Raw genomic sequence first — 16,254 nt, 5'->3', positions numbered from 1 at the left:
GTTGTTAACTTTACTGTTTTCTTCGTAGTCAAATCTGAAATAGCCTGAACACGTAAAGCAAGTAAGAAGTAGCCCAGCAGTGAAGTGCTTTAGACTAAGTTCAGTTGCTCTTTGAATCAGGCATTAGCCTACACTATTTAACACGTACAGAATGCCTGTGTGAGGACGAATTTCAGATCAGAAAGTTGTTCTCTTAATAGTTTAGCACTCTATCCACTGGGGGGAAAAAAAAAAAAACGTCCCAACAAAACCACCACCACCCCCCGCCCCCCCCAACAGATCTGTAGGAGGATTCAGGGATTTTGTCAAGCGGTATCTGTGCCAAAATAAACGAGGCAGCTTATTGCAAGGAAAGTATCCCTAATGGTCCATTAACATTAATGGGCACCAAATGCTTGCTCTCAGAGAAGAGATCATGAACCTTCTGGACAGTTGGACAGTGACACCTTTAATACTCGGTAACAATCAAAAGGCAAATGTTTAGGACAGCAACAGAATGGACTGTTGTTATGTCGTTGTAAATCAGTGAGTGAGTCCCAGACTTTTGTATGTATTTTACACAATAGTTAGTTTTCCCTTCTCAGGAAGGAATTTAGTAGACCTAGGAAGGATGAGAGTTGAAGGGAAGCCAGATCTGCAAAGAAATGGCTTCTGTATCAAGAAAAAATAAGCAGCACCAACACAGTAAAGCCATGACCAAGTTGTGTGAAGTTGGGAATGGGGATTGTGAATAGGAGGCAATTGTTCACTGTTTCCCTGAAGATGGGAGCTAAAGGACATCAACTTGAAACTATCAGCAGGTTTAAAATAAAAGGAAGTGTTTTTTTCATGGAGCTCCCTGCCACGGGATGATAATAGAGGTCAAAAATATAAATGTAGGGGGTAGGACAAATTCAGAGAAAAGTTTGTCGGAGGTTGGTCAGCATGGACTGTGGATGCAGACTGCACTGGGATGCCCCGAAGCCGCAGAGCCCCAGAAGCTGTGGGCTGTCTGGCAGGCTCTCCTTCCTGCTTGTGCCCAGTCTGTCTGCAACAGGTCACTATCAGAGATGGCATCGTGGGCTTCAGAGACTAAAGATCTGAGCCAGTTTATTTGGCCTAATGGTCTTCACCACCTCGCCTTCTTTCACTAGCCAGCCTTTAATTTCTTTTTCTTTCTCCCACACGCACACTTTTTTCTTACTCCCCCAAGAATGTAACTCTTTCTTTCTCCAAACTTGGTGGATACGTTGGTCCTCTTTCAGTCTTCTTGATTTTTATTTTTTTTTTTATCCCCCTGGAAAGTTACCCTTGAGTCTTGGGAATGCTAGCGCATGGTTTGTTTAAATGCATCAGTGTCACGTAGGCACGCATCTTACTGTAGACCTGTTGAGCTCTCCTGACTACCTGTGGTCTAATTGACACACCCGTCTTCCCTGGAAGCTGCAGTGACGTTCATTTCTTTTTTACCCTTATGTGAACTTGGCACCAAGCAGATGTGAAGGTCGTGTGTAGTCAGGGCCAAGGAACAGGGGTGGGGGTCACGGTACACCGAAGCCCTTGAGGATCTTGTGCATAAGTGTGGCCAAAGAATGATAGTGTATCTAGCAGGAAACCTTTCTTCGCTGTCTTACTCATGCATATATTTACTGGCATTCCTCAGATCCGGAGGGGACAGGCCAGAGAGCTACTTGTCCTTTCTCCCACTACATCTATTCCGGGGGCAAGAAATACATGCCTCGTAGGTCCATTCAGGCACCTCTCTGTTCCTGCTATTGAACCCCAACATTAGGGGAATGAAGAAGTATCAGTAGGTGCCTCAAATAGGCTCTTCAAGCTCCTGATATTCCTAAGCAATAGAAAATTGTTCATATCTTAGTATTTTACCAATGAGTAAAGAAACCATTTTATTTTTGTGTGTGAGTGATCGCTGGGTGCAGTCTGGTTTTGCCTTTGTTCTGCTAACTAGTTTGATGGATAGGTCAGGTACGATCTTTTATAAAAACTTTTTTTTTTTAAGTTATCCTACCTTTTCAGGTAGGTTGAGTTGAGGAATTTTCATACACCCAGACTTCTTCCACCCACATGGGTGTGGTGGGATTTAATTTCTGAGCCTGTGCAAGTACCATGGGAGTTCAAAGCAAGTACTGCCGTTCCTATTTCCACATCTAAATCGCTTGTACCTGCTGTACACAGAACTGGAAGCAGGAGGGCTATTTTCTGGTCTGCTCATCTGGTTCTTCCCAGGATAGCGCTGGGAAGCAGAAGCGGGATGAAGTTACTTTATAGTGCATAGCTGGCCAGTAAGCCTAACAGGAGCGCTCTGCATTGGATAATAATATGTTCATTTAAACAATGCTAATAATCAGCGTCCATTTTGGGGATGTGCAAACTGGAATGTACAATGAGTTGCAAGTACAAGGGAGCCTTGATAATTGAGGAGCAATTTAGTTAATTATGTTGGTTTTAGTCAATGTATCATTAAAACAATGAAAAAGTTAAATGATTGTTCAGTGTTTGACAGTGTCAATATTTTCCAGTCTCCAAGCTAATTTAATAGTGAGGATACATGTATTTGGAAGGAAAAAAGACGTTGCTCTACAATATACATGAAGAGGAAATGGATAAGAATTATAAAGACAAGGTTATTTAAAACAAAACAAAAGAAAAACCACCCCATAACACCACCTCTCTTCCTGCCCCCCCCAAACAACCCCAAAACAACCCACAACTGCTTTATTTATTGCACTGAAATAAAAAGTTGGGGTATATAATGAGGGGGCTTAGTGGAATATGGTACCTATTGTACCTCTGCATTGTTTTTATAGTCGTAAGGGATCTTCCATTGCAAAAGCAGTGTTGTTCCTGCTGCTTTTCGGATATTGAGAGAAGCCAGTTCTTGACTGGTGACTAATCTCAAAAGTTGAAGTGACCTTGGTCAAAAAGGGATGAATACGTGCAAGTGCTGACTCAGGTTACCATATTCAAGTAATAACCTATGGGCCTTTGTCTGCTCTTGATTAAAACAACAGATTTGTGTTTCTAGCTGTCTTACTGCAGCTGTCAGCATCTTTGTTCTTTCTGTGACCAGAAAACAGGTTAAATAAGTCATTAAATAAGGCATAACCTCTGTTTCCAAGGCATACTTAAGAAATTGATTACAGTTTGAAAAAATATAAAGAGAATATAAAGATTTATATTTAAATACTCTGAAACAAATGTTAATATCCATATGTTCTCATGTCCACTGATTTTATGATTTTGAATTTAAAACCCTGACTTTTAATAAAAATTTGTGGTAGTATCATAAGACTGTTTCTTCATTGTAAAAAGAATGCTTTGCTTGTATGTTTGCAGATGCTGTGAAGCCACCAGTCAATTCTTTACAACCATCTGCTGAGTTACCCTTGCCTATTAACACTTCACCGCCTTCCATGCAAGCAGAATCTTCCCTACCTCCTCCTTACCAGCTTATTAACATCCCCCCACTGGAGTCTTCCTCTGGTCAAGAAGATCCTCAAGACTACCTACTGCTAATAAACTGTCAGAGTAAAAAACCTGAACCTATGAGGTAAGTGACACTTTTTTTCTTAATAACACTTATTTGTATTACAGGCCAAGAATGTTTGTGCTAAAAGCACTTTATTGCCAAGTCGTTGAACGTTTGGATGCATATAATCTGCAGAGGAAAGCTGCCTGTAACTTTTGCTTCTTTTCTTTCTATGCTTGAATTTTTTGCAGCAATAGTAAGTTGTTTGATCAACGCTAGACCCATATTACATCCTTGAAAAGTGTGGACAGCAGTTGCCAATAGGAAGTATCAGATAAATGCAGTGATCCAAGCATTTCATTGTAGTTTGGAGTGGTGCATGGCACAGAGCAGAGAAGTACCCTTTCTTTAGCCACAGTCTGGTGTGTTTAGTTCTGTCTAGGACCTCTCCCATACGGTATTTGGTGCCCTAGTTCTACCAGTTAAAGCTTTCATGGAAGGGATTCAGTAAAACATACTGATATTACATTATCACCTACCAGGTTACCACATCACTGAATAGAGCAATTCTCGAATGGTGTTTGTTGACTATTACTCCCATGGCTGAGACTCTCAAGCAAGAGTAAAAGATAATTATTTTATGATAACTAAGAATCCAGGAGACTTAAACCCACTCAATTTCTGTATCCTGAATTTTAACTTTTTCCAAATAACATATATTTAAAAACAAGCTCAAAAAAGCCTTATTTCTTACTGAATAAAGAGTACCCGCACAGCCAGTTTTCCAGACAAGTGTGCATTAGGAAATTTTAAGGAAAAAATCAAAATCTTCTTCTACTGAATCAAATGTAGCAGTTGGGGAAATAAATATACTTCTAAATTAAATAGATGTACAGAACTTCCTGCCTACGAGGCTATGATATTTATGGTAGCTACCTGGGAAATATCGCTATGTATTTTCAGAAAGGATCACGGTGGCCATCCCTGGAGCAGGATGCCGAGGTACTTAGTGGAATCTCTGTCTTCCACAAACCAACTTGACTGGACAAGCTCCTTAAGGAGCCTCACCTGACTTTGAAGTTGGCTTAGAGGTGTTGGAAGAGCTGGACCACATAATCTCCAGAGGTTCCTTCCAACCTTGAGTATTCTGTGGGAGAACCTTAGAAATCTCTCTGGCAAGCTTCTTTTCTGCAGTAATTCAAAATAAAATCTGCTGGGGTATTTCCAGAAAAATAAGCAAGACATCATATTCTTTTTGCAATTGCAGTCAAGTACACGGAAGGCTGAGGAAAGCTTCCTTTGAAAGTATTTTCATGAGTATTTCACATACTCCCTTAGGGCCATATCTTTTAGTGGCGGTGCCTTCTTCAACACCTTGATGCTCTGCCAGTTTTACCTGTGCCATGTACTCTCCGCTCCCTTGGCATTTTTATCTTGCTCTGTTGTGCCTGAGGAGTTTCCTGCTCCATTTACTGATGATTACATGGTAAAAAAGTATCCACCCTTTACAATCTTTCTTATAAAACTGAGGAATGAGACTACAGATTCCCCCAGAGTATGGAATGTGCAGGTTACAGGCAGCACTGCATGCCCCAAAGTCTCCTGCGTGAGAAAGAGAAACCCAGTATCTGCTTTCTCAGTGTTAAAGGTGTCGGTGTTTAGTGATGTTTAGAAGCTGATGGTGTCCGAGAGGTATGTCACTGTTTCCTGCCAAAAGCTATCGGAAAGTTTAGTAGTGTTTCCAAAATGGCTTGGCATAGAAATCTTGACGTTTCATTTCAGTGCCCTGGCTCATCAGAAACGTGTCTGAGTGCCCATTTCCTTCTGCGAGGGATGGGCACAGGGTGGATTTCTAACACCACCACATGAAGCGTATCTTTAGGAATCATCAAGGATGAGATATGCAATTGACTTTCTCACCTGACTTCCAGAGTTGTGTGACATGTGGGTTAGGTAGAGGGAATAAAGTCTGAGGAGACCATAAAAGGGCACACAAAATGGGGTAAGGTATAGAGTCCATGAATAGCCTGCAAAATATTTTGATGAAGACACTGGAGACACAGGAGAAAAAGGTATTTGGGTGCCAGGGAACGCAGAAGGTCTGATGGAGGTAAAATGCCAAGGGAACTGAGAAAGAACTGAACAAAGTCTTTGGGAGCGTAGAGGTTGCTTAAATAAATGTTTTTATAGGAATATTTGAAGACAGTGAAACACTGGCATTGTGATGATTTGGAAATTATATGGGCTTAGTGTATTATATTAAATAAAATTCACTAAATAGCTATGTCCTTTTATTAAGAAGGCAATAATAATGAAAATTCAGAAACAATAGTTATGCTGGAGTTTCAGTTCCACCTAAAAGGACTGCTGCTGATGTTTTATGTCTGATACAGTAGGTATTCTGCTGGATTTGGGACGGACTATAGAGGATATAGACCTTTTCCTATGGAGTTGGAGCTTTGTGTATCTGGGTAGCACGTCACTAAGATGATCATTTAGAGGGCACTCTGTGTACTAGCCCAATCCACATCCTTACAGGTGAAGAAAAAATTAAATGGCTGCATCATTTTCCTATTAATTTCCAGATTTGGAACAATTTATCTGTTTATTTCATAAAAGCTTTTTTCTTAGTGTAAAGTGCAAAGCTTAATAGATGTAATTAGATAGGCAGGTATTGTTACTTGAACGGTTTATTTCTATGCTGTTTTCCCTTTAGACTTTAAAGTTGCCAATATGCAGAAGGAACATCTTCTGTTCTAATTTTGCATGTTACTTTATAGGTAATCTGAGAACCACTGAATTTTATTTCAAGGCTTTGGGGTTCTTTTCCAGGGGATGCAGGTAGCTGTGAAATGTAGAGGAGGTGTCTGAGCTGCCTCTTTGAAAAAGAATTTTGGTGTTTCAGAACTAACAAATAATTTTGAAATGCTTCATTTACGGTGTCATCCAATGCACCACGTACTGTTGTGAGAATATCTTGGACACAGCACTTGCAGCTGTAATAATCATGCTGTATTTTGTCTAAAATAGTTTTATGCTCTGATCACTGTTGACTTGAGAAAGAGCATTGTTTAGCTGTAGCATTTAGTGAGATTTTAAGCTTCGTATTTGGATCCTAAATAAGAAAATGCAGCCAAATACAGTTTCCAAAATCCTTATTGTTCTGGCTCATTCGAGAGGTATATTGAAATACTAAACACTGTCTTCCTCATCTTTCCTATGTTTATGGAGCAGCCAAGGGTCACCCTTTCTCTCGGAAGAAGGGCAGGAATACCTGTTATTAGAAGATTTTGAAAGTAAAAAGATTCCACTGCAGTGAGTGAACAGTAGCCATTCTTGGAACGCGTGTGAGAAATTAATCACAGAGCCATTAACTTGCCTGAAAATATTGTTTGTTTGAGATGCGTCTTGCATGGTGTTCTGTGAGTTTTAACAGAAAAAATATGTAACTTTGGCTTCCGTTTTCTGGAAATAGAGCTGGTTTATTATTTATTAATTTATCTGTCTGCCCACATTTTTGCTATGCTTGCTGTTTCTGTCCCAGATTGCTGGCACACAAGAGCAGTTTTGCTGCCACTTTGTTCATAGTATTCTGTTTTAGTCGGTCATATCGATTCACACAGATGGGAAAAGAATCAGCTCAGAAGGATGAATGGTCAAGCCAGACTGAATACAGCCTATTTGAAAATGGGATGATTACCCCTCAGACTGAAACACTTTTAAAACTTTTTTCCTGGGTCTCTGTCAACAAGTAGTTTTTAGTACGTAGAGGCAGGCTTTTTATTTGGGCCCCCTGCCTCAATACCCCACCTCTTCTCAGTGCATTTTAATGTCCAGTCCTTGTAGATCAGCAGGCTGTACAGTTACCTCTTCTTGATATGTGGAAAGAGGTGCCCAGTCCTAGCGCTGTGTAAGGAATAGTTTGGCCACTTAGCATAATTTGCAGATATGTGATGCCCACCTGTGATAGCACTGAATTCATATCACAGTCATCCTCTGCTTGTAGAGTGAGGAGTTTTCACTGTTATATCCAACTTTGCCATTATTTTAAACTCAACCAGTTGTTAATGGAATGTTTAAGCCAATTGATTATTTTTTGTTGTTGTTGAGCTGTTCTAAAGTGTGTGGGGAAAAATTACGATTTTCTGCTACCTTTCTTAAGTAAAGTCATCAAGCATCCTGCATCTGAAATCCTTTTTTGGAAAAAACAAAACAAAACCCCAAAAATCCCAAGCTGGAACAAAGTCTATCTCTGAACTCTAGTTCTAACCTAAATTTCCTTGAGGTAACGTGAATCAACTATGCGTAGCAGATTTTCAAATTGTACGTGGTGTCCTTATCATCAGTGATTAATACTGACTTTTGAAAACTAGGTAAACTTCAGCAGCTGAATTCCCTGTCTTTATTTTGGCATAAAGTGCTTTCTTGGCTCGTGTTTCAGACTGTCTTCAAACTTTCGCTTGTGCAAAATCAGATTGGTTACAACCCATTCATATTTTGAAAACTGGTTCAACAGACTAAGAAGCTGATTCCAAGACATTACATTTAAAAACATAAAGTGAATCAGAAGTGCCCTCTTATAAGGAGAAATGCAAGTTGTTGCCATCAGCTAAGCAAATGACAGGCCTGGCTGCATCACGTGTCATGCTTTTTGAAAGTCTTCTGTTTTCACAAGTACTTGTGGTCAAGAAAGAAGCAGCAGCATTCGCTTAGACCCAGAAGTACTCCTAAATTTTAAAAATGATAGCATTTGTTGCTTACGTATGATGGGTAATCCTTATGCACTGGCATTGTACATGTGCTGTTGCGCTTTGAGCTTTGGTTATGTACTCCTGCATGTTTTTGTAACATAAATATAGTGTTTATATTTTATTTCTGTAGCTTAGGAAGTTTTTTCATTTTAAATTATATCCTAGTGAACCAGAACTAATAATTCTGGTTCTACAACTGATTGTCAGTGTCCAGCTTATCTAGACTGCCCACTTTATAGCATATAAAATACAGATCACAGTCCTTCCCATACTTGCTGACATAAAACACAGGTGACTTTTGCTGGGCCTTTGGTCTAAATGAATACCAGAGAACCAGAAGAGTACATCTAGAAAGTGAGGAACTCCTGGATGGATTCTTAAAGAGCAAGGGCTCCAGTTGGGGCTAAGCTCAGAGTGTTACTAGTCACACAGTGTGTTCACAATTGATTATGCACTCTGTAACCTCATGTGGTTCCTTCAGTCCTATGTGCTCTGTTTTTTGCAAATGTATTGAACTTCCAGTGGTTCATTACTGACTTTTTGAAGCTCTGAGGAAATGGAAGTAAACTGTGAGCAAACAAGAGATACGTTTTTGATGATCAGCATCATAAGGGGTATAAGAAATTTCACTTCCTTGGTTGTGCCAAGGATAAGTACTTAATGAGAACATTCTCTTCTCTTTTGGGGGGGCCTGTGAAACTAAATGCAGATTAATGTTCAGAGTCACCTAGAAACCAATTCTGACCAGTGAGACGGAACTTAAATATATGTTTAAAATAGCAACCAAAGCAAAATTAATGTACTTTTTCTAATGAAAAAAGGGCCCATGCTAAAAAACCTAAGCACAAGCTAACAGAACAAGGTGATATAATTAAAACCGGAGAAAAGCTCTCATAAGCTGCTCGGGCTGATGGAAGAAGATGTTATCTCTGCTATTAAACAGAACAAAACCCAGTTGGTTAGGTGAATGACACTTTTCTTGACTGCAGATGTCCAGTCTAAGCTAATCATGTTTGTTCCCTTGATAGCTGACAGAGAAGCACTTTGGGAGTGATTCATCGGGTTTAGATGGATATCTAAGAAGAACGGATTGTGTTTCACACAGTCTCCATTTCTCCAGTGAGTGCAGAGGAGACCCAAATGAATAGCTAAACTGGATTCCTTTCTCCTCTGGTTACCAGAACTCTGGGAGATAAATCCAGCTGTCTCTTAAGAAATAAAGTTTTATGCAATCTTACTGAAAAATTGGGATTTGAATAATAAATTCTGGTTATGATCACTTTGAGGTAGAGAGCCTCTTAAAAAAAAAAAAAAAAAAAAAAAAAAGGAAAAAAATGCTTCTCATGGTAGTCATGCTGTTGATTTTTATGTATTTTATTCCTTAGAAGTTTAGTAAACTGCATGGTCCAGTTGCTTAATAGAGCTTAGTAAGAGTATTATAGCAGCTATTCATTGATACACATGCATGCTGAAATATTTACATTCGTATTTATAAATTAACACAATGGTATGATACTGTGGTAATGAAAATGGGAAATATCATGGTATGATTGACCAAAAAGTGTATGGACTGCCTTAACCTTGTGTTAGTATTTTGCCACTGTCTTGACTTTCATTGAAGCAAGGAGTCAGACTGATAACAGAATTTCTCTGCCTGGAGCAAGGTAACTGAGTAGGTTTTAAAAAAAAAAAAAAAGGTTGCAGTGTGTTTACTTTCCACGTAAGTTTACTGGTACTAGTTAGTAGTAGTAGTATTATAGTAGTATTAATGAGTGCTATTCTCATAAAATACAAAATTTCCAAAGAAATCAAAGGTAAACTAGTGTGCAGTTTTATCTAACAATACTGCCTTAACTTGCATTTAAGACTCTGTTGCACATATATCCTATGGATTATTTTCCCCCCCCTGAATACCATGCTATCTTCCTCCTATTTCTGTTCTTATCTGTTATTTCTTTCTCCTTTGTGCATTTTGAACCAGTTTTATATGATCAGTAGATAACTTCAGGTGTGCACTTTAGGGTGTTACAAGCAGTCATATTTTTTTCCCCTAGTGTTTTTTGCATACTGATTAGAACTAGCAAGTACTGTAAACCCGAGGACTGAGTGTGTTCTTTTTACCTTTAACAGTGCCATTAAAGTGCTGCTAGTTTGCAGCATGGGTTAAAAAAAACAAGCAAAAAAAAAAAAAACAAAAACAAAAAAAAAAAAAACAAAAAACCACCCAAAACCAGCACAAATCCCCCAGCCCCCAAACAAACTCTGCTCCAAACCAGCGTTGTGGAAATCACTTGCTTTATGAAACATCAACTTGTGTTTCAGCCACTGCGAAAGCTTCACGCTTGTGTTACCTGTTTCACATGCATGGATTTGTATGTGTGTAGTTACTTTGGATCCTGCTTAAATACTACTGTTTGTTTAATAACTGAGTTCCTGCATTTCATTAAAAAAAAAAAAATGGAAGAGACTGATAGACTTTCTATTTGTTTACATTTTAGATGTTGTGTTTATTATTTGTAGTGTTTGTTTGTGTTCATCAACATTTTAATCTTAAAATCTTGTGTGTAGATCTCATGCTGACTCGGCAAAATCCAGCTCTTCTGAAACAGACTGCAATGATAACGTGCCCTCCCACAAAAATCCTGCTCCGTCAGCGAGCAAACATGCTGTGAATGGCTTTTTTCAGCAGCAAGGTGTCTATGACTCTCCGCCTTCCCGTACTGGACAGGCACTGGCAGACTGCAGCCTTTATAACCTTCCTAGGAGTTACTCGCAGGATGTTTTACCCAAGGCAGCGTCTCCATCTGGGACTGATGCAGAAGGAGAGCAACATGTTTTCAGTACCCCGTCAGCATCATCTTCATTAGACGCACAGATGAGACACATCTCCATCAGCTACGACATTCCCCCCACACCTGGAGGTACTTACCAGATTCCACGAACTTTTCCAGAGGGGACGTTGTCTCAGACTTCAAAACTGGAGACTATTCCAGATATTCCTCCACCTCGGCCACCAAAACCCCACCATGCTGCAGATCGATCTCCTGTGGAAACATGTAGCATTAGTCGCACTGCTTCAGACACTGACAGTAGTTATTGCATCCCTACAGCAGGAATGCCACCCTCGCGCAGTAATACCATTTCAACTGTAGATTTGAATATCTTCCGTAAAGGTCAGTATTCTGTATTTTATCCTGCCCGTCCAGAATTTCCATGTTAAATGCTGTCATCTTGGGATGAATGATGTTATGTGAATGATACGAATGGGATGAATGATATGAGGGGCGTTTCTAGCTTTTAAAAACAAGTGTGTAGCCCTTCACAAAGCAGACTGTGATTGCAATGCTTAAAATATGTAAGAAAGAGGAAAAAGAAGATTATTAAAGGAAACCATCAAAACAGCAAAGCAGAGAACATTGTAAGGGATCTACACTGCGTTGCAGCATTTAGTCTTAGCTAAAAATATTTGAAGAGCTAGATGTATCTATGGTGTTACTTGTCTTCAGAAAATAGTAGTGAAGAACTTATAATCTCTTTTTTTTTTTGCTAATAAGCTCTTATAGCTGAATTCAGTAGTGCCATTATCAGTCTTTCAGAACAACCAAAGTAAGGTTAGAATGATCCAAAGTGGTCCAAATCTGCAGAAGCTGAAAGTGTTTCATGAAGGTCAGTGGGATCTGGTGTATATCCAGAGCTTTGAGATCAACCCTGATCTAGTGATCATTGCCACCAGCCTTTAGAATTATAGAATCATACAATAGTTTGGGTTGGAAGGGACCTTTAAAGGTCATCTAGTCCAACCTTCCTGCAATGAGCAGGGACACCTCCCACTAGATCAGGTTTTTCAGAGCCCCATCCAGCCTGGCTTTGAACACTTCCAGGGGATGGGGCATCTACCACCTCTCTCGGCAACCTGTTCCAGTGTTTCACCACCTTCATCGTAAAAAATGTCTTCCTTGTATCTAGTCGAAATCTAACCTCTTTTAGTTTAACACCATTACCCCTTGTTCTATCACAACGAACCCTGCTAAAAAGTCTGTCCCCATCTTTCCTGTAGGCCCCCTTTACGTATTGAAAGACAGTGATATGGTCTCCCTGGAGCCTTCTTTTCTCCAGGCTGAGAACTCTCTTGATCTTTCTTCACAGGAGAGGTGTTGAATCCCTCTGGTATTTTTTGTGACTCTCCTCTGGACCTGCTCCAATAGGTCCATGTCCTTCTTATGTTGGGGGCCCCAGAGCTGGACACAGCACTCCAGGTGGGCTCTCACCAGAGCGGAGTAGAGGGGCAAATCACCTCCCTTGACCTGCTGGCCACGCTTCTTCTGATGCAGCCCAGGATACGGTTGGCTTTCTGGGCTGCCAGTGCACATTGCCAGCTCATGTCCAGCTTTTCATCCACCAGTACCCCCAAGTCCTTCTTGGTAGGGCTGCTCTCAACCCCTTCATCCCCCAGCCTGTATTGATATTGGGGGTTGCCCCCACTCAGGTCCAGGACCCTGCACTTGGCTTTGAACCTCATGAGGTTCACATCAGCCAACAGCTCGAGCTTGTCTGTTTCTCTCCTTGTGATAATTGTGTGTACTGCAGGTGTTAAGTAAAATTAAAGTTGTTCCTTATAGTCGCCTAAATGTTGGTATTCCAGATGTGCTAGTGTATTTTTTTTTACTGTTTTTCTTTTAGCAGCTGGGTATATTTTGGGTCCTATCAAATCTGGCAGAGCTACTTTTACTGAAAGAATTCAGTGTTTCTTGGGGGTTTTTTCTGCCTGTTTTTTTTTTGTTGTTGTTGTTGTCCCTGTTCTTATTCTCTCAGATTTAAACTTGAGAAATGCGGTGAGAGGTAGAGACTGGGAAGCTGATACTTAATGTTACAGAGAGCAGTTGTTCTAGTCTTGTTAACCACTCTTGGGCTAAGAGTTTCATTTTTTTTCAGGTTCCTGAGGCAGGTGGGTATTACAGTATTATTTTTAAAGTGCGATTTTAAACCGGTTAGAGCCAATACTAACATTAGAGGGGATTTTAAAGGATAATTGTTTGAGTTGTGCTAGGTATGGGATGGGAAGCTGAAATGAAGAAGGGCTTGGGAACAGGGTTTTTAGAGGAGGCAATGTAGAGAATGGATGTGATCATACAGATGCTCAGTATTACCCTGTTTGTCATTCATTTTGTAGGCTAAGTGTGATAATATTAGCAGTTGTTAATGTTTTAAAATGACAGACAGTGTAACACCCTGAAAGACCCTTGTTTGTTTTGCTTATCTTCTCTCATTTTGCTAAGTTTATAAGCGAGTACTCCTACAGTAAAGCTGAGATTGTCAGCCTCAGGAAAAGTAGCCTTGCTGAAAATACTGTTTTGATTAGGCCCTTAATAGCAGAAGGGTTTATTTTTCTTCTGACGCGGAAATCTCCAAAAAACTTCAGAGTTTTTTTTCAGGACAGGATGGGGTTAAAACCCAGAATTTGCCCACAGTTTCTGTCTTGGCATCAGGAGGAGGGGCATGCCTCTTGCAGGGTAAGGCAGCATGATGCCTGAATGGGTGAGGAGGACCTGGGAGCCAGATGTCTCACAAACACCCCTGTCCACCAGAAAAGCAGCCATAAAGCCGAGGACCTTCTTAATGCGGACTGCCAGGAGCCAGGACTGTGAAAATGGAGAAACCTTTGATTCTGTAGCAGTTTGTTCAAACGGAAAGCCCCTGGAGACCGTGCTGGGGAGCTGAGAGCAGCGATTCACCTGTTCGTGCAGCAGATGAATCCTGTTCAATCGGCATTTTCCAAGGGAAGGGTGTTCAGTCAGAAATCTTCTCCAGACCCTAAATTACATCTGCTGTTTGTTAATTCTAGAACAGGTTTTTCATGAGGGTCCAGTATCTCAAAACTCACACTTAACACTAAATTCTTACCCCTGCGTATTTGAAAGGAAGACTTTGCTACTGCTTTAAAAGGAAAAATTACTTTTTCTTTTCTTGCCACGGAAAAATGCCACTATAAGAACTCCACGTTGTGACTGATGAGTGCTAAGTTTGTTTGTGAACACAGTCCTCTCAAGTATATAGATAAAATCTATGGGCCACAGCTTCAGGAGGTGTGTTTGTATGTTCTCAGCAGCAGACAGTAAATAATAACAGACTCTGGATGCCTGGTGCCAAGTGACAGGAACAGGGATGATAAATAGCCACTTTCTCTTCTTGTTTCTTTAGAAATTAGTTCTCAAGACTGTTATGATATTCCACGAACGTTTCCGAATGACAGATCTAATTCATTGGAGGGCTTCCATAACCACTTTGTAAGTATGACTTGATCTGATGAGAGACGACAGTGACAGTTGCTTGAATGCTCTTTGTTTCCATGTAAAAAAGCATGAAGTATGGTGTTTGTGATTTTCTTCAGTTTCAGTAGAATTTATTGATCTGAGTAGATTAGGTTAAAAAGCTCATGTGATTCACAGCTGATTGCATAACTTATTTTGTTAAAGGAAATATATGTTAATTCTAGAAAAACAGAAGCATGTTGACAGTGGGAAGTGTTTCAAGTGAAGAACTAGATGAAAATTATGTCCCAATGAATCCCAACTCTCCTCCACGACAGCATTCCAGCAGCTTCACAGAACCCATCCAGGAAACAAACTATGTACCAATGACACCAGGCACGTTTGATTTTCCATTATTTGGAAAGCAAGTCCCTCCTCCTGCTCACATGGGTTTCAGGTCCAGTCCAAAGACTCCTCCCAGACGGTCAGTACCTGCTGCAGAATGTGAGCCACCGCCAGTGGATCGGAACCTCAAACCAGACAGAAAAGGTGAGGAAAATGTCCAATACAAGTTGATTTTTGTCATCTAAGAAAATAACATAGCTCTCCCAACCTCTGATTCATGGAAAATTATCATATTTGTACAAATTCTAACAAAATAAGTTTGTGAGATAGCTATAACATAAAGGAATCCTAGGATTATTTTTAACCATATTAAAACGTCACAATAACAATGCCAGATACAAGCATAGGTTTAAATTTTATTGCTGTAGTTGCCAATGAAAAAATGACACAATTGCTAGCACTCAGAAGTGTGAGTTATAGGCCTTATATGTAGAAGACACCTAGCCGACTTGTGACGGAGAGAGAGTGCACAAGGCATTGGATAGAATACAAATTTATAGCCGTAACAGTGCTTGGTACAGGATCAGTACATGTTTTCATTGTATGAAGTAAAAGTCAAAAATAACTTATTCAGCTATTTTAGATATTTGCCTTTGATGTAAACATTGTTAGAAGAAATTAATTGTGCTGCTTTTTAGTCCTACTCAAAGTATGCAATGGTCTTACAAATTCTTACGTAGAATAATTCTTACAAATGCATTCAAATCAAGGAAGATTTAGATTGAAGAAATAGTGTTTACTACTAAGTAGGTAATGTTAAGTCCTCATTTCAGTCTTAAAAGCAGGGAAAATCACTTGATGTTGGAGGTGCTTAATGCTTAAGTGTTAGTGGCCACATGGGGCAGTCACTGGAAGATTTTTAACATGTGGGCTGTGAGGTTACCATAGAGTGTGATTAAACAAAATCACAAATCAAAAGGAAAACTACCTTTATGTGGAAATATTTTAAACTGCTGAATGTGTGGAAGATGACTGTTATGAGTCTGAGAAAGCTACAACAAGATCAATGACAAAATTGAATTTAAAAAACCCCCAATTTTAGAGGGCCCCTTTAAAGCTATGCTAAAAAATTAATCTCTTGAATCTGGTGCACAGTGGGTTTGTTTTTCCTTAAAATAAGGGTTCTTTGGATGAGCTTAAGAAACAAGATACTGTTGTGATGTGTCTATAATAGATACTCGTATAGAAAATCATTAGTAAATAGATTAGACTTTTCAGTTAATTTAAAATGTTTTATCAATTAGCCTACCGGAAACACAGGTAAATGCTTAAGGAACTTATTTCCCTACCGCGCGGTTTTTCAGTCAAGATAACTAACTTTCTTGTGTAAGTGGGAACTAAAGAACATTAAGTCAAATGTCTGTGCTATTTTGTATTCAAG

The 16,254-nt window shown here is 39.7% G+C and overlaps 1 protein-coding gene across 3 annotated transcripts in view; it reads left to right on the top strand.

Moving 5' to 3' along the window:
• The window catches only part of GAB1 (GRB2 associated binding protein 1), a 106,107-nt gene that overhangs the window by 69,261 nt on the left and 20,592 nt on the right, over nucleotides 1-16,254 (top strand). For 2 of the 3 annotated variants that reach the window (XM_074154621.1, XM_074154619.1), the window contains exons 3-6: nucleotides 3,337-3,550; nucleotides 10,789-11,393; nucleotides 14,419-14,504; nucleotides 14,714-15,017. In XM_074154621.1, the coding sequence (XP_074010722.1) occupies nucleotides 3,337-3,550; nucleotides 10,789-11,393; nucleotides 14,419-14,504; nucleotides 14,714-15,017 (1,209 nt within the window). Of the gene's footprint in view, nucleotides 1-3,336; nucleotides 3,551-6,703; nucleotides 6,785-10,788; nucleotides 11,394-14,418; nucleotides 14,505-14,713; nucleotides 15,018-16,254 lie in introns of all 3 variants that reach the window. The other variant, XM_074154620.1, reaches the window with a different exon arrangement.

This window comes from Numenius arquata, chromosome 10 (assembly GCF_964106895.1).
Source record: "Numenius arquata chromosome 10, bNumArq3.hap1.1, whole genome shotgun sequence".
Lineage (NCBI taxonomy): Eukaryota > Metazoa > Chordata > Aves > Charadriiformes > Scolopacidae > Numenius > Numenius arquata.
This window is presented reverse-complemented; position numbering and strand designations above follow the sequence as displayed.